We start from the raw sequence: 27,230 nt of genomic DNA, 5'->3' as shown, positions 1-27,230 counted from the left end.
CACATTGGTGCATCTCATCTGCACTACAACAGCTGCTGCATGCTGCGATACAAGACTTTCGCTTGCGTTTCAGGACAGCTGACCACCCAGCTCCAGCAATTAAAGACAGAGTCTGCTCAAGAGCCCACTGCTATCATCCCAACTGTTGCTGTCTGCCACCTCCAGCTGTTTTCTCTGGTGAGCCCCAGCTATGCCGTTCATTTCTAGCAAAATGCTCTTTATATATCACTCTCCAGCCTTCGTCTTTACCCACAGAGGAGTTTAAGGTCTTTGGCAGAGAAGCGGCAAGGGTGTTGGCTGAGTTACATCAGGGGAATCGGACGGAGATGGATTACTCCAAGTTTCGCACTTTAGCTGCAAGATGCAACTGGAACATGGAAGCGCAGTGGGACATTTTTCTGCACGGGCTGGCCCAACTGCATTCAATACAAAATCTACACGTAGATTGAAACATCAAGATCAACGAGCCCTGCAGAGCCCAGTCGCTAATATTGAGGATCAATTCTCTGCTACTTTCACTTTCTTTTGATTGACTCTCCCTTGGCTCCTAGGTCACCCCTGGCTCTCAACTTCCAACATAAACTGGCACCAGAACACGGTCTCTTCATGGAGTGAATATTGTCATGTTTCGTGTTTGTTGATCTGTGTTACAGGATGAACATATGAACCTGCATATTCGGTAAAATGTATTCTGGACTCTAGGCAGAGGGGATGTGGATTTCAGTACTTGGTGCACTGGGAAGGTTATGGTCCTGAGGAGAGGAGTTGGGTTCCTACAAGAGACATTTTGGATCATTCCCTTATTGATGATAACAATTGCCAGGTAAATTCCCTTGGAAGCAGCAGGAAGATTACCTGCCTTTGTGGATTATATTCTGCAGAGCTGTTTTTGGATTACTCATTCACAATTAAAACCGTTAAATACACAGTCTTACACACTTGTCTTTTGGTCCAATTTTAAAATATTTGTTTGCTTCAAATAAAAGTTTGTAATGCTGTGATTCACCTCATAGCTGGTTTGGTTCATTGTTATAACTCTTTAACTAGACTTTTTAAATTCCTATAGAAAAAAATGAATAGGGAAAACATAAAAAGTGGACAGGCAGTGTTGCACTCTAAAATAATTTATAATTTGAGTTGTCGGATGGATTTTGTAGGAAAGAAGATTCGGCTAGTATATGAAGTGTGTGGGTGCTGCTGTGAGGATGCTGTAGTGTTTAGGGATGCAACGATACCATTTTTTCAGAACCGATCCGATCCCGAAAATTTTGAGTATCTGCCGATACCGATCCAATCCGATACCAGCGCAGTATTTTTTAAAAAATCCATGTAGAATTTCTATTCTTCTGTGTGTTGACCTGATCGTCACTCTTTTGTGTGTTAAACACAATCTACTACATATAGATAACTTCAAAAAACTCATAAATCCAATGCACTCGAATAGTGTGGAAAAATTAAAAAGTTTAATTTTCACGCTATTCGAGTGCCTTGGATTTATGAGTTTTTTGATGATACGAAAGAATCCCGCATCCAAAGAGCACCAATTAATGGACACCCCAGCAGCACTTTTTTTTTGTGCATAACTTTGAATATATATAGATAACTTCATTTTAATGAAAAATAACAAATGAAAAAATCATGATCATAATCTATGACAAAAATACTATTATAAACTAGGTTGGATAATTTAGCAGCAAAAGAAAAATCATGGGTGCACAATAATTTTATAAAACCTAGTGAAACATTTTTATTTACAAATAAAATTGAATAAGTGTAGTACTAAATCTGGTAAAATGGTACACATTGCTCTTTGTATTGTTGTAAAATACATTCATGAAAAAACAAGCAAATACATTTATATATTTATATACTATACAATTAAAATACATTTCTTTTAAATCTATAGCACAGTAATGAAGGCAGTAACATATGATAGATAGGACAGCACAAGAAAGACTATTAATAATCTTTCATTGCGCAAAAGAATTATAATACGAAAGTCTCCAATACAGAGCGGCACAAAGCGCTTATGCACATCCCGAACGCATAATGATGCGCTTGAAGCAGCACGGAGTCACAGCGCGCAGGCTGCGCAGACCTCCGAGTCCGCATAGAAAAGTTCAAAGTACGAAGGGAAAAGATATTGATGCGTAGTGTGAGCCTCTTCTTTTAACAGTTTTAGACCTCAGTTACTGTGCGCTCTTGAAGAGAGTTTGACTGTACACTGTAAAAACTAAAGGTGCCTCAAATATCCCTTTGAGTACTCGAGGAACTTCAAAATGTAATTTAAGTGCCTCAAAGCTCTTTTTTTCATAATAGGGTTCCTGGAGGAACCATTTCAGTCTTTGCAGTTCTTGCAAGAACTTATGGGACCCTTGAAGCACTTTGTTTCCACTTCTGAGGTTCTGGAGTCACCCTTTCATTACACTGAGACCTCAAAGTGCTCTGGAGGTTCCTGGAGGAACTCAAATTTTTTAAAAGGGTTATTGTAAGATCTGTTAACATTGAAATGGTTCCTGGAAGATCTAACTTGTATAAGCCAGCATCTGGAGGAACCCAGAGATTCATGTGACAGAAATGAAATAGGACTGATTATTATTATTGTTATTATTTACTTTTTTGGAATGGTATGGAACATAATCACTTTTGTGGCACTTGGCATGTGAAAACAAAAAACTTGGGCATGATTAGAAAAGACTAAATAGTCTTACAAATTGTCAAAAAAAAGGGACATGCAAAATACAAATCAGCCAGGTATATCTAAAAATTATGTCTGAAAACACTGTTTTCAGCAATAGGGAATATACACATATAAGGCCATACAGGCAGGCAGTGGCTACACAATGGTATTACAGATTATTTTCTTTATTTCTTTCTGTCAGATTGCACTTTTATGCCTTCATTTGTTGGATTTTAAATACTGCAATAACTGAAAAATAGTTTTTAGTTTAGAAACAAATGTAAAATTATTTGAAGGTAGATATTGTTTTCCCTGAAACTTTAAAGCAAACATTAAAAATATTATTGAACTAAATATGGCTCAACACATTGATTTCATTAAAAATACACTAATTATAACAATCAGTACAAGTGTAATATTTAGAATTTTTATTTCCCTAATGAAATAAGTTTCAATTATTCAGAAATAATTGTTTAACAATTAATATAATAAAAAAGTATGCTGTTATCAAGAAGAAGAAAATGTCCTCGCGCACCTGCTGTCTGCTTTCATGTATAAGTGCGATTTCAAATACAAAGTATCATTAACGGTTCCTCTCCTCAAAGAAACAACCACAGCGCAGGACCGTCTAACAAAAGGTGAGTAAATTCTCCAAAATAAATATACAGATTTACTATTCGTACACAAATTTTTGTACTGAGACGCTTAACTGTATGTTTTTATATTTAAATGTTTGTTGTTTACCATTTTAACCGCTAATTTAATAGCCGCGATGCTAACTATCATAATGAACTTCGTGGGACGAAATGGAGAGTATTAAATCACAAACGGCGATTTTTAGTCAGCTTTGTTCATTATATTCACTTTTAGTCATTGTAACTCTGTTCTTTTCTGAACTAATTTGTTGTCGTTTACGTTTGTTAATCGTTACCCATCCATGTTACATGTAGACTATCTAATAGCTTATTTTTCGATTCATTTAACTTACAGAAAAAAACAGTTTTTGTCCTTTTCTCTCCTCAGAACCTATACATTTAACAGGGTTCACTGAGCAGCACTAATGTAAGTAGACCTATTTTTATTTTTTTACTTTGAAATAACTGAAATAGTGTTTCAGAGTGAGGCCTAACATTAATCCAAAATTATATATGAATCCAGTCTTATATACAATATTAATGTTACACTGAATTGAATTAAAGAGTTTATAATTTATGTTTTCTTTTGTTTTTGTTTTTTTAGCAGTTAATGAAGACGTTGTATGTTTCATGAATATGGCTCTGTAGTGGACTGCTGGAGCTGCTGATGTCTGTTGCTGGCTGACAATAAAGTGATCTCTTTGGACTTACCTCATGTTTTGAAGGTGTGTAAATAAGTGAACAATTGAGGAGAAACATCAGAAACCGATCTAAAACATTCAATTACTTATAGTTTATATATTTTATTTTTTTTCCACTTTTATTTTCTTCTAAGAAATCCGAGCCTTGCTCCTGATCCTGCTGTGCTGGACTGTATATGATTAATTGAGGTAAGTCTGAGTTTGTGCATTTTGAGGTTTACACACACACATATACATATATACACATACACACACACACACACACACACACATATACACACAGGTGCATCAAAAAAAACAAATTAGGATATCATGAAAAAGTGTTTTTTTGTAACTTATTTCAAAAAGTGAAATTTTCATATATTCTAGATTAATTACATGTAAAGTAAAACATTTCAAAAGTTTTTTTTTTTGTTTGTTTTAATTTTGATGATTAGAGCTTACAGCTCAAGTCAAAAATCCAGTATTGGATTGCTGCAGTTAAAGCTATTGCTATTCAAATCATCAATCTTATTGTCTCTAGCAAAACAAATCATTACAGCTCCAAGTGAACCATGTTCGACAGCTCACCAAACTATTGTTCAGGCTTTAATGTGTGTTGCTGCAGACACCCGGAATTTGTACTGTAGGGATGGTCATTTAATTCAACTAAAATGTAAATATTTTTGGCTTTCGTGATCTGTAAGCTGTAAGCATTAAGATTAAAACAAAAAAATGTTTTACTTTACATGTAATGAATCTAGAATATCTGAAAGTTTCAGTTTTTGAAACAAGTTACAGAAAAAAATTGAACTTTTTCACGATATTCAAATTTTTTTAGATGCACCTGTGTACAGTATATATACATACACACGAACACATACATACATAAATACATTCAAATATACATACACTGTGTGTTATTGCAATAGATATTGCATTGAACTAGTCCACAACCATTAATCAGTACGCTAATATAACAAAATACTCATTTTAAAGATACTCTGAATAAAACCATGTGCTAAATGAATAAATGTCAATATTTTGTTATTAAATTTTATGTAAATCCCTCCTTTTTCAATGAACTACACAGAATCTTACACTAACTGTGGTAATGGAGACCCATTTGGTGAGAGCAGCACTGCAGATTTTCCTGATGGTGAGGAGCTACTTGCTGACGAACCTACCAACATGATTTCACCTTATGTTAAACGTACAGCAAAGTGTACTATTTTTCTGCTGCATTTGTTGGGTATTCAAGAGGAGATCATCAAGCTACCTACAGCTGTCTTGAGGCTTATCAATTTCTTAATTTCCTGTGTGAATTTTCCCAATCTGTGACCTCCATTTAGAACAAGAAAGAATGTTATCGTTGACTGCGATGTACATTAAATTTGCTCATTTGAATTGTACTATTTTTGAAGTATGATTGTTTTAAAGTTCTAAGATATTTGAGTCACATTTATTTGTTTATGGTTTTGTCAAGGTGTAAGTTTTATTTATTTTTTATTTATAACAATATTAACACTGGTGTTCCCATGAATTTGATTGTGATGTGCAGTATTGGTTATTTATTTGAAACTTCTATGGATGTTGTTGTTAATCAATAAACAATGTTTGATATGTATTCATTTTAGTTTTTCTGTTTGTTTATTAAAATAATTAAATGTCAATGGCAGGAACAATAAACTAGAGGGAGGGAGAGGGGAACAAATATTAAAGAACTGAAATTGAGAAATGGTGCCTCGAAGCACCAAGGTGGTTCCTGACCATTCTTAATAAAAGGGTTCCTCCAGGAACCGTTAAAAGTTCCTCAGAGAACCACCCCTTTTTAAAGGGTGCCTAGAGGCTCTACAGAGGGTTCCGCCACAGTGGCGAAGTGAAGAACCCCAAAAGGTGCCTCCAGGAACCTTTAGTTTTTACAGTGTAGTAACCGAACACGCAGTTTGAATGCTGAATGGAAGATGACAGACAGACGCAGCGGAGAGAAGAGTTTACCTCAACTTGAATTTAACGAATTAAATATTCATCTGTACCTCAGATTAAACTATGCAACAGCTTTAGAACACTTGAAATATTGTGCACGAAAACTTTATGATGCTTTATAATGTTTTTGTGCCTTTCGTGGGGCTCAACAATAACACAGAATAGTATACGCACAATATCGGATTTGGATCGGTCTCGTCTGACCGATACCCGATCCGCAGAAAATGACCATATCGGAGCCGATACCGATCCTGAGTATCGGATCGATGCATCCCTAGACTAGTGTTTGAAGCTTATTTTTGTATAGAATTTAAAAAGTTATCTAGCTGGCTAGTCAGCTGGCAGTGGCCTCTGGGGAATCTCCAAAAACACACAATAAAAAGCCAGTTTAAAGAGCTTGTTGCAAAGTGATAGTTCCCCTCAACTGTTTTGTATCATTGTAACGCAATGAAATGCAAGCACTGCTAACGGTTAGGGTGACCAGACATCCGCGTTTCCCATTTTTTTGGTGTCCTGTCCCCAGAAATGTCCCCCTTTTACAGCATTTTTAAAACACCGCACAAACACACAGCAAAACAGTCTGACTAACTAGACTTTTTAAATTCCTATAGAAAAATTGAATAGGAAAAACAAAAAAAGTGGACAGGCAGTGTTGCACTCTAAAATAATTTATAATTTGAGTTGTCGGTTGGATTTTGTAGGAAATGTGTTTTACACTGGTTATTTGTTATTTGTCAGACTCGGCTAGTATATTAAGTGTGTGGGTGCTGCTGTGAGGATGCTGTAGTGTTTGAATCTTATTTTTGTATAGAATTTAAAATAATATTAATTTAATAACATTTTCATCTGTATGCTTTTTGTGATTTTTGGTAAAATAAAATCAGTCAGGGTCAGTTTAAACCACAAACATGATAATTATTAATTATGGCCTAACAACAGCATATGAAACCCACATCAATCCCCATTTTTTTAATTCATGATAATAACAAGAAAGATAAATATTTTGTCCACTGAAATAGGAAATTTTCCTGGTTTTCATTTTAGAAATCTGGTCACCTTAACATACTGGCACTGAAGCAAAAATATAATAACATACAAACATATTTTATAAACAGCCTTTTCAACATATTATATGATATCAGTTTTACATGAACATTAAGAAAGCATACTCAAAATGTAACCTACTACACTAGGATCAAAGCGATGTTCTATCAGTAATAAATACGGATGTTCGCAGCACTTCTCCGACTACATTTGACATATAAGTTAAAGATATAGTGGGGGTAAATAAAAACAAATATATCGCACCTAACCATTTCTGAAAACTTTAACACGTGGACCGACCTGCCATACGTTCGTACTGACGCACCATCTTTCACCAGGTCTGTATTGATCTCCCAGAGGAAGTGAAATACGGCTGGAGGAAGCAGCATTACATAAATTTAGTTTAACCATGCAACTAAAGGCTTAGATCATTAGAAATTAATAGTATTTTAGATACTCTGCACATTAAGACAACAGCGCCATGCCATCGAGTCACGTGACTCGTCACCAGGAAAGAGGTATATAAATAAAATAAAATTTATTTATTTATTTTGTGTCTGCGTTTCGTTCAGCATTTCTTTTTTTTCAACAGCAAGTACAAAGTCCAAAGGAACGTAATTGGACCGTTTGGTATGCATCTAAAAACGCTATTAAAAAATAATACCAATCCGGAATTATGATTCTTTTGCTTGGGAGATACCAGCCTCCGCGGCTCTTGGATCACGTGTGGCCTTGATGACCAATTTGTCAGCGCTTCTATTGGTCAATTTACAACTGACGTCAAACTTCGCCCACCCTCAAGGAAGTAACAAACCCCAGTAGGCCAGAGTTGAAACGTTATACAACAACATCAATAAAAGCACACCAAGCAGAAGGCACGTCGTCCAGAAGGAAGTCCAACGGAATAGTCATGAATCCTGATATCAGCCGTGAGCGCGAAAATGCGTCTTTTAACCTAGAGATCCTTACGAGCATACTAGATGGTGGTGCAGAAAAGACACGCAGGAGGAGAGAAATAGGTAAGTTGTCGAAAAATTAATAATAATTATTTCATTCAGAAACATTTATCAGGAAATGCATTTATTGCTATTTACCCCAAAATACAATTTTAACTACTGCTGTGCTTTCATTTTCTATTGTACAGTTTGTTTCATGAAAATTACATAAGATTTAGATGAGAAAAAAGTCACTTTACATAAGTATTTGCAGTGACACCCTCTTTTAATAATAATAATAATAATAATAATAATTGATTATTATTATTATTAATTTTATTTTCTGTTTTTCCCTTTCCCCCCATTTTTCATAAACTGGGGCTTTAGCCTCTTTATTTATCTATTCTAAAGTCATACACTGTACGTAACGTGTACAGCGTATGACTAAAAAAATGAAAGAGAGGTTTAAAGTTCAGTAGTGTAAGAAAAATCTCTATTTCTATTTCTCTTTCTATTTCTGTATCTTAGTTCTTCACCCAGAAACCTTTTTACACCATCTAGTTTAAGACTAGGTAAAAGGTAAAAAGTTGGGTTAAAAATGGCACTTGTCACCTGTTGTACTTTATTATTATTTTCTAGAGTCTCTGGTTGTTGGTGATCCAGACTTCCAGCATGAAGACCTGAACTTCCTCTCCCGCAGTGAGAGATATGATGCAGCAGTGCAGAAGAGTGCTCAGATGATTCTGAAGCTTAGGGAATATGGTATCTCTGATCCAGAGGAGATTTACTCTTATAAGAGGTATGTGTATTTGTCATTCAAGGATGCTGAGTGATTGTATGATGTATAGAGGATAGAAAACAAAAGTTTTGAGGTCCATATAACAACAGACTCCCAGTCAAATGCTTGGGCAAGTCTACTCATTCTTTATGATTAGAATTTTTCTCACTGTTTAATATAAAGGTAAGTCTTAAAAATATGAGAGTTAATTGAAAGTAGTTGAAAAATAGGTAAATAATAAGTGCCCTGTTGTTATTGTCACCTTTGTCCCAGCATCTTTGTAATCAAATGACATGTCGTGTATGAGTTATAGTCTTACTTCATTCCAGCTGTTCCTTCACAGTGCCTACATTGCTGAAAGAATCATCTTTTCTTTTTTTTTTTTTACTGCTTTTATCATCCAAACAGTGCATTTTTCTGGATTTGGAGTAAAAATGTCCTGTTCATTGATTTATTTTTATTTTATTTAGTAGATCCTTTTTTTTTTTAGAAAGGAGTGTAGATCATTTTCCACCAAACCAACAGTATGATGTTGTAAAAAAGACTTGTGAGTAGCATGAAAGCTAATTACAATTTGCAGTCAAAGGCAAGTTCCAAAGTGTTTGCATAGACAGCCTGAGCAAAGGTCTGAGGTTAAAAGTGTGTCAAAGGGAAAAAGTTGAAGCATAGTTAAAAATGCACTTTTAATACACATTCAGCACTATGTTGCACTAATTTCAATTTATGCAGCCATTGTTTACTGTTAATTAATTAATAATTAAAAGCAGGTCTATGTAAATGTTATACACTTGAAAACAGTGTACATTTCTGTAACTGCATATCTGCATGTATCTCTACTTTTTTTATATATATTTCTTTGTTCTTATTCTGCAGTATTGTGAAGGGTGTGTATCAAGAGCCCTTAGGTCTCCATTATGTCATGTTCATTCCCACCTTAAACAGCCAGTGCACAGCTGAACAGCGCAAAAAATGGATCCCGTTAGCTGAGTCATTCCATATGTTAGGCACCTATGCTCAGACAGAGCTGGGGCACGGTCAGTTCCTCTCTCTCAGACAATTATGGGATATGTGTTTTTTTTTTAGGCCAAATTGAAACTCTTGTACTCTTTGGGTTCAGCGCTAACAGTGGATATAGTTAAGTATGACCCTTGCAGGTGTTGACAGCTCAGTATGGTCGTATTCTAATTGTTTACTGTCTACTAATCATACAGACATTAAGATTGAAAGTCAACCATGGCTTATGTTTATGCACCAAAAGCACAGCTTCATTGTTTGCAGAGTGAGATGCATAGACCCAATTCACATATTCAACTTTAATCCCTCTCTCCCTCCTGATAATTATTTCAAATCAATGCTATAAATTATGTATTCAAATAAATGTGATCTTACCGCACTACTTCAACACTCTGTCTGATTTAAAGTGGGCAGAATGCTACATCTTAGCTGTGATTCTTTGCCTTTTCATGATGAAAATCATTCAGTTCAGTTCATCTTTATTAATTTCCTGAAGGCAATTTGGTTGCAGCACACAAACATTCCACATAAACAACACACAATACAAAAGTCCATTTCCTTCCTAAAAAGTCTTATCTTAAATTTAAAAATTTTGCAGCTGAGGGGATAAATGAATGTCTAAACCGATTTGTTTTACTAATCGGGGTTCTATAACGAATACCAGAATGGAGAAGGTTAAACTCATAATACATTGGGTGGGAATCCTCTAACAAAATGCTCTGGGCTTTACCCAGAACCTGTCTATGAATTTAATGCACAGCTAGCCGTAGATTACATAAATGACAACAGATTTGTTTTGTATTTATTTATTTATTTATTTATGAAAAATGTAACAAGAGACTGAAACATCTGACATTAAACCAGTAAATATTAAAATAATAATAATAAATGATACATATACAAAAAAAAAAAAAATATATATATATATATATACAAATAATAAACTGTTTAGTTCAACCTCAAGCATTACTGTTTTGTTAGTCCATACAAAGCGTACCGGGACCTCATTGCTTTCACAAATCATGAGGAAATGGACCCACAAATGAACCTCCGGTGGTCTGAGAAAGGATTCCTTTTGTGTCCTTTTAGGGGGGTCTGAGATAACTTGGTTTGTTCACATATATGAGCTGAACTGCTCTGAGAGCATTTGAGGGGCTCAAAGGAACTTGGGGCCCAATACTAAGGGTGAATCCCATTTCTCTGTCTTACCCCTTCCCCTTACCCCTTCCCCTTAGTTTTGCGCGTTCACGTGAGAGTAAGGGCTATCCCAATTCTCGTTTTGATCGAGGGGTAGGGCTAAGGGGAAGGGGTAGATACCCCTTAAAACCAAGCATTTTCGCGAGCTTACTTGAAACCGAGGGGTACCCAGAACACACTATGCAACCGGCAACAATCAAGTATTTTCGGCTTAAATAATTTATTTAAAAATTACGACAGTCTTGTTTTGTGCTCTAGACAGTCCTGTACATATATATTTGCAACCATGTTCTTAATTGAAACGTTTTTAAAAAATCGCTAGTTTGCGATGCTAACGTTACATTGCTGATTTGCACAACAGTCCCGCAGACTAGCCTTGAAATTGTTAAAAATGTCTACAGTTTTAACAAGTTTGTAAAACGATCCAAAGTTTGTGATCAACACTTGTCGGCTCTGGTGACGTAGCAGCCAGCTAGCGACGGTGTATGATGACGTAACCGTAACCAAGTGGTGTCTCATTTCATAGGGGTATGTTTTCACCCCTAGCGCTTACCACTCGGTTTCGAGGGACAAGGGCTAGGGGTAAGACGTAGGGGAAGGGGTAAGACAGAGAAATGGGATTCACCCTAATTCTATTTTATACCCCTTAACCTACCCCTTTCCCTTGTCCCTTTAAATAAAGTGTCAAGTGGTAGGTGTGAAAATATTCCCCTAAGAAATTGGACACCACTACTATACCATTATACGTCATCATACGTCATCCAGCTCCTACAGTACACACACCTACTGGTGTGCATTAGGGCCTTTAATTACCTTTCTATATTAATGCACTACTTACTGACATACACACACACACACACACAAATTGCGCAGCTCACACATCCAAGAGCAAAGAAACTTGTCAATGCTCCCCCTCGAGTTTTATTAATAATATAGTTTAAATACTGAATCGCAATATTATATTTCCCAGCAATGAGATGATAAAATCGCTGTTTTTGAAGTAGGGCTACAACGATTAGTCGACATTATCAACAACGTCAACAATAAAAAATTGTCGACAAATATATTTGATGTCGAGTAGTCATTTGATCTCATGTGACCTAATGTAAGAACCTGCAATATTGCGGTTTGACCAGTGTGGCGCTGTAGCGCAAGACTGTAATTCAGCTCTCCTGGATGCAATTCAAGAGAAGAAGACACACAGCGCTTCAGCAAAAAAGGCATCCGAACCTGAGCGGCGTTTGGATGAATATGTAAATGTATATTGCGCGCTTTCCTCTCAGTAACGAAATAAACAAACAACAAAAACTGACAGCAGCAGTTAAAAATGCATCTGATTACAACGATGAGGATGTTTGCATGAGCTCTGCAGTTCTGTACTCCAGTAAAGTCCGTCACATCATATTTATTTATATAGTAACTTACTTTATGCAATAGATAGCCTTAATGCAAGCAGCTTTACGGTATTAAACATGAAAAACCAGAGTCCGTGTCGCTTTCAGTTAGAATTACAACTTGATTTTCTGTTATAAAGCATCTCTCCAGTGTGGAGCTAGCTAATGATAAAATCTTTTTATTAGTGGGGAAAAAATGTTTAATTAAAGTGACAGTGGTTTACAGAGATCAAAGCTTGATCTAGCTAAGGACTGTTTTGGTTATCATAACCCTATAACTTAATATTTTAACTAATTGCAAAAGCTGAATAATCAATCAAAGTCTACGGATTAATCTGTGAAATAATCGACGACCATTCGATTAATCGTTCTAATAATCGGCAGATTAATCTATTATCAAAATAATCGCTTGTTGCAGCCCTATTTTGAAGTAAACCTCCGGTGACCTCCATTTTGATCGGATCCAAGATGGCGCCCACCAATGTTGTGGCCTGCCGTCACTCTACCTCTCTGTTTACTACTTTGTTGTTTGTACTTTGTACTTGTTTCTTTTTTGTTTTCTTTCATATTTTTTCTTTTGTCCTTGTCAGTTGCAGTGGGTTTATGATCTTCTTTCCTCATTCTGCGCTGCTACCGTGCATACAGTATTCTCTGGCTTGAAGTGTGTGCTGCAGGCAAATATGGCGACAAAGACGGGGGAGGCGTGTTCTCCGCTCACGTGAAGCGGAGATTTATGTGGAGATATCCTGATGTGGTGCAGTACATGTCTCATGCCCTACGCATGATAAAGGACATACTATGGGCCTTGTTTTTTCTTTAGGGTTGTCAATTTGTGATGTTGATGTTAATGACATTTGCATTTCTGATCATATGCTTGTTATTTTCAGTGTAAATATTCTGAATGAAATGAGGGCAAATCAGTCCCCTTTTGTTTGCTCTTGTGCAATTACTCCATCTACACCACAGGCTTTTGGCGAGATCTTTAGCACCTTTTCTGATGTATCATGGTTGGAATCTGCACCTTTCACGGCTGATCCAGATGAGTTACTTACTGTTTTTAACTCTGTTTGCTCTGAAGTCTTGGACTCTGTTGCTCCTTATAAGATCAAGCATCGTAAGGCAAAACATCAGCCTTGGTTTAATGAACATACTCGTGTTCTTAGACAGCAGTGTAGGAAGGCAGAATGGGCTTGGAAGAAAAATAAACTTCTGGTCTCTCATCAGATTTAATGAAATTCACTTCTTGTGTATCAGAAAGCTGTAAAGGATGCTAAAGCAGGTTAACAGGTTTCTTAATCAAAATGCTGTCGCGATACCTCCATCTACAGAGTGTTGTGAGAAGTTTTAAGTTTTTCTCTGGAAAAACTAAAAACATTAGGTCCAGGTTTCATGAGTTGGATGGAAAGGTGGGAGATGACTTTATTAATTTCAACAGTCAACACTTTTGATGAGTTTGATTTGGTTTCATCTATTGATTGATATAGGTCATATTATTACTCAATTGAAACGTTCAGCTACCAGTTGGGATATTTTGCCCTCAGGTTTGCTTGGTGCGACAGCTGATTTTATTGGGCCTAGTATTACACTAGTATTACAGTTGTGAACTGTAGCCTTTCTACAGGTATTTTTCCATCATGTCTTAAGCAAGCAGTCGTTCAGCAGCCCCTTCTCAAGAAGTCTGCTTTAAACCCTTTGGATTTCACGGGTTACCGGCCTATTTCAAAGCTGCCTTGTATTTCAAAAACTATTGGAGAAAGAGGTGAATACTTTCTTTACTGAAAATGATGTGCTAGATGCTTTTCAGTCTGGTTTCAAGGCAGGACATGGCACTGAATCAGCTTTATTGCGAGTTTCCAATGATTTGTTATTGTCATTGCAGACTTGGGTAGTCAAGGAGCTTTAATTATGCTTGACCTTAGTGCAGCTTTTGTTTTAATAGATCATGATATACTTATTAAACGTGTAGAGCATTTTGTGGGTCTGAGAGGGACTGTTTTAAAATGGTTTTCTTTTTATTTGAAAGAAAAATAATTTTCAGTGAGGGTTAGGGAATTCTCTTCCTCTTTAGTTTCTATTGACTGTGTTCCTCAGGGCTCCATTTTAGGGCCTATTGTTTTCACTATTTTTGCTGCCTTTAGGCCTTATTTTTTTTTTAAAAACATCATCTTTATGCTGATGATATTCAGATTTTATTTACCTTTTATTAGATCTTGAGGACCAACTTCTCTCTCATCTTTGTTATTATGTCTTGGGGAGGTGAAGTGCTGGTTAGAGCAAAATCGCCTCCAGCTGAATGCGACTAAATCTGAAGTTATAATTTTTTGGGCCAAATAAGGTTGATGGTGATATAAAAGAGGTTTTAGGTCCATGGACAACAAATGTGAGGCCTATTCCAAAAATTAAATCTTTTTTTGTCTGTTGCTGATCTTGAGATAGTGATTCATGCATTTATCTCCTCCCGTTTGGACTATTGTAATGCACTTTATTGGGAGTAAGTCAGTCTCTTATTTCAAAATTGCAAAGTCCAGAATGCAGTCGCGAGGCTCCTTACTAGCACAAAGAAAAGGGAGTATATTACTCCGGTTTTGGAAAAGCTGCATTGGCTTCCAGTTAAATATTGGATTCAGTATAAGGTGTTGCTGTACATTTTTAAAGCTGTCCATGTCATGATATGGCCCCAGAATATATTATGGACCTGATTCATATGAACTCTGGTAGACCTCAAAGAACACTTACTTGCTTACTGCTCTCAGTTGAGGCATTTTCAGTCACTGACCCAAGACTGTGGAATACCCTATCACCTGACATTAGATCTGCACCCTCAGTTGACGTTTTTAAGTCTCGCTTGAAAACATATTTGTTTTCAATGGCTTTTAATTGTTGATTTTTGGAAGATGTAAATTGTTTTAATTTTTCTTTAAGGTTATTTTTATTTTTCTGTTATTCTTGATTTTTATTTTAGTATCCTTGTATTATTGTGCTGTTGTACAGTCCTTTGGTCTACTTTAGTGGAAAGGGCTCTATAAATAAAGTAGGCCTAGACTTTGAGACTTTAAACTCACTCATTGTAAAGAGAGACGCATAGATGAGCGTACATGCAACTTTCATATCTCTCTCTCTCTCTAATTGGCAATATTTGAGAAAATGCTTTGGCGATTTCTAATTATTGCCCCCTCAATGTCTATGATGGTTATCACCCTGATCAGCCTTAAAAAGGTGTTGTGGCACTATCGTGCACTCAGTAATGATAACGTTAGCAAACTTTAGCAAATTTATTTTTTTGCAAGCATTTCTTTGAATAACATGACCATAAATATAAACACATGATTGATTGTAACTTAAAACAAATGATAACTTTTCATTAAAACCTTTATATGCTAGGGCTGTGTATCGGCAAGAATCTGGCGATACAATACGTATCACGATACAGGGGTTCCAATATAATATGTTGCGATACATTGTAATACTATAAGCATGGCGATATATTGTGATATACTTCTTATTTTAGGAATAGGATATATTTTTTAGGAAAGCAGTCATTAAGAACACACCACCATATGCAAACCTTAGCAAAAAATAAATAAAAATTATTTAACCAGAACACAGTGGGATCTGCATTTGCAATAATCAGTCCCTGTAACATTCAACATTATTTGTGCAGTACGAGTAAAGGGGGAAAAATTAAAGTGCTTGCAGGATTCTTTAGTTAAATGTATAATATGTTTATAAAATGTATTTTATAAAAAGACCATATATATATTTTTAGACCCTGCTTTAAAAGTTCATAGTTTGTTTACAATCGTAACATACAATGTAAACATTTTGATCTGAACAAAAAAATTACATCTGCTTAATATCAATGAAAAATAAAGTGCTTGCAGGATTCCTAAAGAAAACAAAACAATAGTAAAACAATAAAATAAATACAGACATTGAATATCCTCAGAACCTTTCAACTTGGATTTCACAGGTTTTTCGGTTTGTATTTATGTTCCGCGTGGAATCCCAGAGAGCGCGACACGAGCACCGCCCCAACTGCACAAAACGCCCCTGAATTACGAGAGAAAGCTGTAGCCGCGCGGCATCACTGCGCCCCTCTTGAAGCCTCTTCACACAGGACACGGCAAGCGGCTGAACCGAGGTGGCATCCGCTCAGCGGCCCCAGGACGGACATTACCACAAAAGCCAAAATGACGGCACACTTCAGCTTTGTACACCGAAACAGGAACTGGAACAATTCTTTCATCCTCAATCACTGGCAGCGAACTACTAACATTGCGTGCCCTAATGCTAATATTTCCTGTCACTGTTTAAGTTCAGAGATGAAGACTGCATTCTAGCGGTCGGGATATGAACTCAAAACGAAACAATTGCCATGAATCTTGTATGATTTAATTTTTTTTTAAAATATCGATATTTCGTTTTTGAGAATTTATACAGTATCGCCAAACAAGAAAATTTTCTTACACCCCTATTATATGCCAAAAATGCTTACATTTATGGGACTTCTTGTTCACTCGGGCAGCATGTTGCCACTGTAGCTGGTGTATACTGAGATAATTCTCATACCCCTTCGTTTGAAGTGTGGTCCTGAAAAATCTTTGTTTGTAGGGGTAAGTGTAGTGGTAAGGGGTAGAAATGGGATTGGGCCTAGGTGAAAAGAACATTTTAAATAATAGTGAATTTTTTATTATTATTTGTTAGGGCTGGGTATCGATACTTTTTAGGCACCGACCGAATTGCCTCTACCATCAAGTATCGAAAAACGTCTCGTCGTTCGGTACCAAATTTCGATACCTAAGGGGTTAATCTCATCAACGTCAGTGAGCCAATAAGCCTGATCGATCCCTGTTTGACATCCGCAAGAGCAATTCAAAAGCGTACGGAGCAGTCTGCTCTCTACAGCTCTCGTTGTACTGTAATACACCGATCGGTCTGCATAGTCGGTCTGCGTCAAGTCAAACACGCCTACACTCAGAGATGTGGCTCACATGTGAGGCTGTAGTGTGAATGCGTCCCAGCCCCCTTAGATGTAAGGCTACATTTAAACTGGTGCATTTTTGTTTTAAAATAAAAACGATCCTCATCCATACTGGCGTTTCCACTGTGTTTCAAGCCGCCTTTATCTCCAACAAACGACAAGCAACAGACCGTAAGTCATTCATTTCCAATGAAGAGTACTAGTGCGGGAGCTGCGTGGAGTTCCGATCATATGCAGATGTCCATTCATACTACACGACCGAAAGCGTGTGTTACGTGACCATTCAAGCACACTGTAGCATCATGCTACATAAGACAATAAATAAGATTTATTTTCCGCTTTTACTCAAAACTCACTTTAAACCACCATCGAGTGGTTGTAATAACTTCCGATTGCCTTCTAAGTTGTGTTTTGGCTATGTAATGTTGCTGAAATATGTTAGTACCTCTGAGTCAGAACAGCCATCATGGAAGAGAGAACACAGGCAGACAGCGCTGGAAGCTACTAATGCTCATCAGTAATGTTAAATCAGTGGAAAATAAATAGACAGAATCATCATTTCTGAGCTATGTGTTTTAACACAACACGCACAAGTGTAAATGTAGTCTAACAGATGTGTTACTGAAGACTATTTGAGCTTTATTAAAACTATTTGCACTGATTTATTGTGTTGGTTACATTTTGTTCCTTTGTGCAGTAGTTCATGAGATGAGTCTTTGAGTCTAAACATCAACAAGCTGAAAAATAAAACCAAAGTTTTTTTTTAGGTAATGTAATCTTGATAAAATTGGTATCAAAAAAAGTATCGTTCAGGAACCAGTATCGAAGTCAAGGTATTACCCAGTCTACATGCATTACATGTGTGCTCGCAGACAGCGTGCCAGTTACCGAATTATCTTCTCGTGTGTGTGTTTAACAAAAACAAGGCAATAAAAAGTCTAAACTAGTGTTGTCACGGTACCAAAATTTCAGTATTCGGTACAGATACCAGTGAAAATCCACGGTTCTCGGTACCAATTTCGGTACCACATGCTAATTAAAAAACACACTATTTTTAATAATAAAGGCAAACAAAAATAAAATGTACAAAAATCAATGCCATTCTTTATACTTATTTAAATAAGTTTTTCCGCAAGTAATAAAAGTATGAAAAACTGTAAACAGTAAAGTTTCACCGCGGGATTCATATCAGAAACCATTTTTGCGGCTTAATATTTACAGATACTGGTCCGTGTCGCGATTTGATTTAAGTGTAATGACCAACTTTTGATTAATTCATCCAAACTTTGACAAATTCCGTGGCATTCCGTGCTAAACTGTAAATTCCGTTTTTATAACTGGATTCGAGATTCCGTCCGCGTTTTCTGCATCGCGGAAATCATAGGGCTGTACGCGTCAAGAACCGGGTTGACCGGGTACGCTGTACCACTGATACTTAAAAAAACCTGGTACCGTGAGGTTTTCATATTTTAGTACCGACTTGGTACCGAAGTACCGGGTCTTTTGACAACACTAGTCTAAACCTACCTCGTTTGGTAGAAAAGGTGATAGTGTTATCCTTGAAGAATACCGCGATGTCAGATCTTCACCTACTCTCATCTTAATCTCTTTTAAATAAAAAAAAAAAAAAAAAAAGTTGTAAACTGTAAGCAGTGTAACACGTACCTCCACGTCGAGTAAGATGTGACAGTATGCTGAAAATGTTGAATATGACGGCTCCGACATTCATTTGCCAAACAAGCCAGACAGCAGCTAAGTTAACGTTACAGTTTGTTACATTTAACAAAAAATTATATACCACGGAAGTGTAAGAACGGTTCCCCAAACCCGAAACCCGACTCTAAAATGAAATTTTGACTGAGACTATCTCTGTGAATAATGGTGCCAGCTCTAGCACTGTTTTCGTGCTGATAATCGACCGAGGTTCTTGTTCCCACAATGCAAAGCGTAATTCAAAAATACGGAAAAACACCTGTAAAAACCAAATACGGAAAATTCCTTCAAATTATTACGGTGTATTGTACTGTGTTTTATTGACTTTTTTTTTACAGTGTAGATGGCATGTGTCCGTTATTCAAACAGTTCTGCAGAAAGGATAGAAAAAGGATACTGCACAGCTGGCCAGGCCCTTATTTCTCACTCCAAGATATAAAAACTCCATTTTGGGTCATACAAGTGCGTGGTTAAAGGGTTTCTGGCTTCCACAATATTATCTCATCCCCGTTGCTGAACATTCAGCATCTGGCCAATGCACTGACAGTTCTGGCCTTACCTGCGACTACATTGTGCCACTCACCTGGGGGAGCATATCCCTCCGTAACGGAATTGTCCATGAGGAAGCCGATACAAGCTGTATCAATTCTGGAAACCAAGGCTGATTGGGCAAGTTTGCTGTGAATAGAAGCACAGCCTGATCTCACAGCATGAGCTCTTTCTTGGGCCAGTGGCTTGACAGGGAAGTGCTTGTCAAAGAGAAGTACAGAGGACATTCTCCATTTCAGGGAATTTAAGAGGTGAAGTTTGTGGCTTTCTAGCATGTCATGAGACCATACTAAAATAAGCCAGTCAATTGTCCATATTCCACTCTGTCTGAAATGGGAAAGAGCTGCACTCACACATTTTGTAAAGGTTCTCTGATCCAAAGCCAGCCCAAACAGAAGAACTTTGAATTGTTAGGCTTTGCCTTCAATTGCATGCCCGACTGCCATATATGCTTTCTCTGTAATATGAGCAGTAGTGTGCCACCTTTAGAAGGAAGCAATGGTTAATACTTCCACCCATGAGAGGATGGGGATAAATGTGTAGACACACAGGCTGAAGACACACGCGTCATGCACATCAATAAGCTCAATGGATCCGCCACACACACACAGCACTCCTTGATCGACATTTTCTATCTTCCTCCTACTTCTTGCGGCTGAATCACAGATGGTAATCAGAGAATATTGCGTTGTCCTCTTAAGGCGCAGTGAACGGCTAGGAATGCTTCCCTGCTTCGTGAAGGTCAATGGTGGTGAGCGCCAGGTGCACCCCTAACTTGAGTGCTCAACCACCATTGGCCGGTGATTTACATTGGCGCAATGCAACCAGGCTTCAGTGTTTGAGCAAGGAGGGGGATAACCCCAACGCGTTGCAATACTGAGAGACCGACTCGAAAGGAAACCATAATTAGTGAGAATGTAAGAGAAAAGTCTGTAAGAAGGAAAGAGCAGACGGTATTGAAGAGAATAATAGCTTCTTTTGTACAGAGTGTCATTGAGAGGGAGGAAAAGTATCTGCTGAGAATCTAGAGCAGATAGGTCACCCTATCGTCTCTCTCTCTCAAAAGTAAACATTGAGTGTTATGTGAGAGACACTTTGAAACGGTTTGATAGAGGTGTGGACTATTTACTCTCTAATATGCATATGCATTAGCTAGACAGATCTAACATAGTTTTTATTTTAGCATGATTTGAAACACATTTTTTGAAAAAATAAAAATCTTGACAAACAGCTTCAGAGATTTTGTTCTTTTCATATTTGAGTAGATAGGAGCTATACTGGTTTGTCCCATGCCTTGCCATTGAAGAGAACCTGTTTTAAAGGGATTGCTCACCCAAAATTTTTTATTTTGTCATCATTTACTTACCCTCAAATTGTTGGAACAATTGTAATAAAATACTAGGATATTAAAGTTTTATAAATTCAATTTATCAGACATGTTTTAAGATTACTAAAATTTAATTAACCCATTACAATAGAAGTTCCAATGCCATATAAGCGTACAAATTGTAATAAGCATAATCACTTGATTAATCACTGTTATAATTATGAAGGGGTCCTTGGAAAGTTTTCTCACCTGTAAGGGGTCCCTGGCACCAAAAAGTTTGAGAACCCCTGCTGAATAAAGTTTATGCAGTTACCTTTATCACGTATTATACCGAAGGTGCCGGAACCCTATTGTTTTCGTACTGATTTTCTTCTATTTCTTCTTCTTCTTATTCTTTTTCTGCCCTAAAAGTGCCTGGCCAGTCAAAACCGAAAGTCGTTGTATAAAAGCTACTCAGTTTAGGTTTAAGTTATACATTAAAAAGGGGGATCCAAAAAAGTTCCTTAATATGATTTACACTTTGGTAAAAGAAGGTTTTAGAGTAATAACGAACTGTTTAGGCACAAAAATGCAGAAAGAATGAATATCCTTTATATGGATGCATTTTACCTCACACAGATGAATATTTACAAAGCTCAAAATAAACAATAAAAGGCAATTTTAAACTAAGCAAAACAAAAAGCAAAAAAAAAAGAAAACAACAACCAAGGGATGAATGTCAATGAGTCTTAAAGGTTTTATGTCTTTAGGCTAGGCATGCTGAGTTAGCACAACATGAAAAAACTTAGCTGAAAGTAGATGATGATGAAGATAATGCTGATTGCTGATAATGTCCGTTTACATAACAAAGTTCCTGGTGAACAAGGGAGTCGATGGCAGTCAAAGGAGAAATAATGATAATCCAAATCTGTGATATCCACAAAGCTTCCCTGAAGCACACGTGAGAGGCCAGCGGTTTAGACATGAATGGCTGTGTGTTGAGTTATTTTGAGGGGACAGCAAATTTACACTGTTATACAAGCTGTACACTCACTACTTTACATTGTAGCAAAGTGTCATTTCTTCAGTGTTGTGGCACATATATATATATATATATATATATATATATTTATGCCATGGTCTGTCTGAATACTCGATTCTGATTGGCTGGCAGGTGTTGATTAAATTCGTTGAACCGCACAGGTAGTTCCAGGTCAGTTTAATCACGTTCTATATTAATGCGCTTCCTATAAACATTGGTAACCATAGTAACATAAAGTTACAGTTAAATAGTAATACAGACGAAAATAACCGTCATTTTTATCGTTCCGGTCAAATATTGCAGCGCAAATATTATTAACATCTTTAATATGTGAATGCTGGCAAATGACCATGGCATAAACGGGATAATCAACGGCTAGCTGTGCATTAAACGATTTGAATGCACTTCGCGGAGGCAACCACTCTCCGCTGCGCGTCGGGCGGTTCTTCGCCTCGACGTCGTGCATTCAAATTGTTTAATGCATAGCTAGCCGTTGATTATCCCTTGAAAAGTTCATTTATTTCAGTAATTTAACTCAAATTGTGAAACTCGTGTATTAAATAAATTCAATGCACACAGACTGAAGTCTTTGGTTCTTTTAATTGTGATGATTTAGGCTCACATTTAACAAAAACCCACCAATTCACTATCTCAACAAATTAGAATACTTCATAAGATCAATAAAAAAACATTTTTAGTGAATTGTTGGCTTTCTGGAAAGTATGTTCATTTACTGTATATGTACTCAATACTTGGTAGGGGCTCCTTTTGCTTTAATTACTGCCTCAATTCGGTGTGGCATGGAGGTGATCAGTTTGTGGCACTGCTGAGGTGGTATGGAAGCCCAGGTGTCTTTGATAGCGGCCTTCAGCTCATCTGCATTGTTGGGTCTGGTATCTCTCGTCTTCCTCTTGACAATACCTCATAGATTCTCTATGGGGTTCAGGTCAGGCGAGTTTGCTGGCCAGTCAAGCACAGTAACACCATGGTCATTGAACCAGCTTTTGGTACCTTTGGCAGTGTGGGCAGGTGCCAAGTCCTGCTGGAAAATGAAATCAGCATCTCCATAAAGCTTGTCAGCAGAAGGAAGCATGAAGTGCTCTAAAATTTCCTGGTAGATGGCTGCGTTGACTGTGGACTTCAGAAAACACAGTGGACCAACACCAGCAGATGACATGGCAGCCCAAATCATCACAGACTGTGGAAACTTCACACTGGAATTCAAGCGACATGGATTCTGTGCCTCTCCACTCTTCCTTCAGACTCTGGGACCTTGATTTCCAAATGAAATGCAAAATTTACTTTCATGTGAAAAGAGGACTTTGGACCACTGAGCAACAGTCCAGTTCTTTTTCTCCACAGCCCAGGTAAGACGCTTCTGGCATTGTCTCTGGTTCAGAAGTGGCTTGGTAGCCCTTTTCCTGAAGATGTCTGAGCGTGGTGACTCTTAATGCACTGACTCCAGATTCAGTTCACTCCTTGTGAAGCTCTCACAAGTGTTTGAATCAGCTTTGCTTGACGGTATTCTCAAGCTTTCAGTCATCCCTGTTGCTTGTGCACCTTTTCCTACCCAAATTATTCCTTTCAGTCAACTTTATATTTAATATGCTTTGATACAGCACTCTGTAAACAGCCACACCTTTCAGTAAGGACCCTGCAAAAGTATTAGAATATTTACATTTGAGTTTGAATAAATGACCATCCCTATAGTATAAATTCTGGGTATCTGTAATTTTCATCATAGGTATACCTCAACTATAAGAGACAAAATGAGAAAAAAAAATCCAGAAAATCACATTGTAGGATTTTTAAAGAATTAATTTGCAAATTATGGTGGAAAATAAGTATTTGGTCAATAACAAAATTATAATTAACAAAGTATCTCAATACTTTGTTATATACCCTTTGTTGGCAATGACAGAGGTCAAACGTTTTCTGTAAGTCTTCACAAGGTATTTTGGCCCATTCCTCCATGCAGATCTCCTCTAGAGCAGTAATGTTTTGGGGCTGTCGATGGGCAACACAGACTTTCAACTCCCTCCAAAGATTTTCGATGGGGTTGAGATCTGGAGACTGGCTAGGCCACTCCAGGACCTTGAAATGCTTCTTACGAAGCCACTCCTTCGTTGCCCGGGCGGTGTGTTTGGGATCATTGTCATGCTGAAAGACCCAGCCACGTTTCATCTTCAATGCCCTTGCTGATGGAAGGAGGTTTTCACTCAAAATCTCACGATACATGGCCCCATTCATTCTTTCGTTTACACGGTTCAGTCGTCCTGGTCCCTTTGCAGAAAAACAGCCCCAAAGCATGATGTCTCCACCCCCATGCTTCAGAGTAGGTATGGTGTTCTTTGGATGCAACTCAGCATTCTTTCTCCTCCAAACACGACAAGTTGAGTTTTTACCAAAAAGTTCTATTTTGGTTTCATCTGACATTCTCCCAGTCCTCTTCTGGATCATCCAAATGCTCTCTAGCAAACTTCAGACGGGCCCGGACATGTACTGGCTTAAGCAGGGGGACACGTCTGGCACTGCAGGATTTGAGGCCTTTGTTACTTTGGTCCCAGCTCTCTGCAGGTCATTCACTAGGTCCCCGTGTGGTTCTGGGATTTTGCTCACAGTTCTTGTGATCATTTTGACCCCACGGGGTGAGATCTTGCGTGGAGCCCCAGATCGAGGGAGATTATCAGTGGTCTTGTATGTCTTCCATTTTCTAATAATTGCTCCCACAGTTGATTTCTTCACACCAAGCTGCTTACCTATTGCAGATTCAGTCTTCCCAGCCTGGTGCAGGTCTACAATTTTGTTTCTGGTGTCCTTTGACAGCTCTTTGGTCTTGGCCATGGTGGAGTTTGGAGTTGGACTGTTTGAGGTTGTGGACAGGTGTCTTTTATACTGATAACAAGTTCAAACAGATGCCATTAATACAGGTAACGAGTGGAGGACAGAAGAGCCTCTTAAAATAGAAGTTACAGGTCTGTGAGAGCCAGATATCTTGCTTGTTTGTAGGTGACCAAATACTTATTTTACCGAGGAATTTACTAATTAATTTTTTTCCTCATTTTGTCTCTCATAGCTGAGGTATACCTATGATGAAAATTACAGGCCTCTCATCTTTTTAAGTGGGAGAACTTGCACAATTGGTGGCTGACTAAATACTTTTTTGCCCCACTGTATGTATATGTATGTATATCTTTTTTGAATATCTGAAAGTACTCTTAACATCAGTCAGTCAAGCATTATAATATGATAATCAAGTAGGCCTATTATTTAATGATAGAACTTTAGTAATTAGAATTAAAACTTGCTAGCCAGCCAATGAGATTGTCATTTGCGCATTAGTTCTGCCCACTACCGGAGAACCCGGCAGTTCTTAACAGCTGAAGCTGAATTCCAAAAGGAACGCTGTTATTTTGACAGGAAAATACAACAAAGAATATCGTTTACATGTAGCGCTTAAATTCTGCATGTTATGAAAGACTCTCTCGCTTTCTTTCTTTGCATGTGCGACGACGAGACATGCGCCTTCTCACTAGAGTTTACGGTACGTCAAACACAGGTGTGCTGTGCATCCATTCAGAACTGAAAAATAGCACAGATCGCTTGACAGATGAAACTCTGAAGCGCTCAGTCATAGTGTTTGGCGAGTTCAAATATATCTGTCCTAAACTTATATACTTGGCCTCCAACTTACACACTGGCGGGTAAAATCTGAGAATTTATTAGCCAGTGGCTAATATTAGTCATTTAGTCACCAAGAGTGAAGATTTAGTCGCATATGAGAGTGATTTACTCGCAATATAGGGGGTTGCAAGTTGTCAGACACAACTGCATATATTGCGGTTCAGTTAAAATGAAAGAGAGAATATTACTTGTCTACACGAGGCATTTCACAGTGGGCAGCCGGGCACCTTGATATCAATTTAATGTCAAATATTAGTTACTGATGACGATGCTGTAACATTTTAAACTCCGTTTGGACAGCAATTTCTTCCAGTGGTAACTGGGTAAAAATAGGAAGTTAATCCCACACTCAAATTGGCTCAAAATTTATACGTGGGCCAATATGTTTGGCGTTTAATTTACATAAAATCTACGTCATTCCAAGTTTTTGACATCAGTTGGATTTGCATATTTTACCTGGTTTTAGATGTCAATTTTGATGTCAAATTGATTATCTTTTCAACATCATTTGCCCAGTGGGCCGTGCTTGGACCCCAATGATTGCCGCTTGTGGCTATATTTATATTTATTATTGTTGTTGATATTTGTTTGAATTAATAGAATTGTAAATCATTATTAAATCCAATGTTTAATCTGCATGACCTGCTTAAATGATTTTTCTCCTTTTGTTTTTGTCATTTTGTTTAATCCCATTCCTGTTAATCTATATCCATACACACCCACATTTTTTTTTAATCTGCTCCCTATGTCATCTGAAATGATTTTTCCTTTTCATGAAACTTCATATTCAATCCCATGTTTGTTTCTCTGCTATCTAAATAAATCTTCTGCTTTTCTACTCTTTCTACTTGCCTTTCTATCTCTTCCTGCACCTTTATTTTTTTTAATGCTCCGCTCATTTTAACCCCTGCCCTACCAAAGCTGTGTGCACCGGGGGCGTCCAGAGCCCCTTGACCTGCACTTGGGCATGTTCCTGCCGACGCTGTTGAACCAATCCTCACCTGCACAACTGGAAGCTTTCTTCATGCCAGCATGGAACTTGGAGATTATTGGCACCTACGCGCAGACTGAGATGGGGCACGGTAACAAATTTGGCACTCACTTATTGCAATACTGAGGCACTGGTTTGCATTGGATCCTCTGGTCTTATACACTACTGGATTACAGAATTTCACAATCACATTGTTGGATGATCCAGAGTCAGTGATTTATACAGTCAGTGGCAACCTAAACCAAAAAAATATATATATATATATTTTCAAAAAATATTGCTTCAAATCGAAACAACCTACAAGTGCAGCTCATTTGTGGGAACTTTTGCAACTGTGTTGATATCTATTTTAGAATCAATGCTGCAGGTGTGTTTGGCTGTTATATGTGCTAAAGATTAGCTTATTGATTCTCTAATTGTTTATGTTATAAATTTGTGATTTGTGATTAAAATCTGGAGAAATTTAAGTTAATTTTCACTGGTACTTTATAGAGAGATAAAGAGAGAGTGAGAGAGTGTGTATAGGGTACTATCTTGGAACATTGCCCAAGTTGAAAAAGGAGAGAACTGGCCTTTAATAAAGTAGTGATAACTGACACATGCATGTGAATAACTGTGTGT

At 37.4% G+C, this 27,230-nt stretch overlaps 2 protein-coding genes and 1 long non-coding RNA gene across 6 annotated transcripts in view; 2 read left to right on the top strand and 1 right to left on the bottom strand.

The window, feature by feature from the left end:
• Window positions 1-7,537, bottom strand: part of ten1 (TEN1 subunit of CST complex) — a 44,004-nt gene extending 36,467 nt beyond the window's left edge. Inside the window, exon 1 of one of the 2 annotated variants that reach the window (XM_058777899.1) lies at window positions 7,290-7,537. In XM_058777899.1, coding sequence (XP_058633882.1) covers window positions 7,290-7,414 — 125 coding nt within the window. In that variant the 5' untranslated portion in view covers window positions 7,415-7,537. The remainder of the gene's footprint in view (window positions 1-7,289) is intronic. The other variant, XM_058777900.1, reaches the window with a different exon arrangement.
• LOC131541896 (uncharacterized) lies at window positions 3,276-7,283 on the top strand. The gene is made up of 3 exons (XR_009271611.1): window positions 3,276-3,318; window positions 3,704-3,742; window positions 3,920-7,283. It is a non-coding gene; the product is annotated as an uncharacterized LOC131541896 (long non-coding RNA).
• Window positions 7,538-7,834: 297 nt separating the features above from the next.
• acox1 (acyl-CoA oxidase 1, palmitoyl) overlaps window positions 7,835-27,230 on the top strand; it is a 59,632-nt gene continuing 40,236 nt past the window's right edge. Inside the window, exons 1-3 of one of the 3 annotated variants that reach the window (XM_058777896.1) lie at window positions 7,835-8,044; window positions 8,600-8,759; window positions 26,540-26,700. In XM_058777896.1, the coding sequence (XP_058633879.1) occupies window positions 7,936-8,044; window positions 8,600-8,759; window positions 26,540-26,700 (430 nt within the window). In that variant the 5' untranslated portion in view covers window positions 7,835-7,935. Of the gene's footprint in view, window positions 8,045-8,599; window positions 8,760-9,611; window positions 9,773-24,589; window positions 25,479-26,539; window positions 26,701-27,230 lie in introns of those variants that run through there. The other 2 variants (XM_058777895.1, XM_058777897.1) reach the window with 2 other exon arrangements.

This window comes from Onychostoma macrolepis, chromosome 06, assembly GCF_012432095.1.
Source record: "Onychostoma macrolepis isolate SWU-2019 chromosome 06, ASM1243209v1, whole genome shotgun sequence".
NCBI lineage: Eukaryota > Metazoa > Chordata > Actinopteri > Cypriniformes > Cyprinidae > Onychostoma > Onychostoma macrolepis.
Note: the sequence above shows the minus strand (reverse complement) of the source record. Positions and strands in the feature narration are given on the sequence as shown.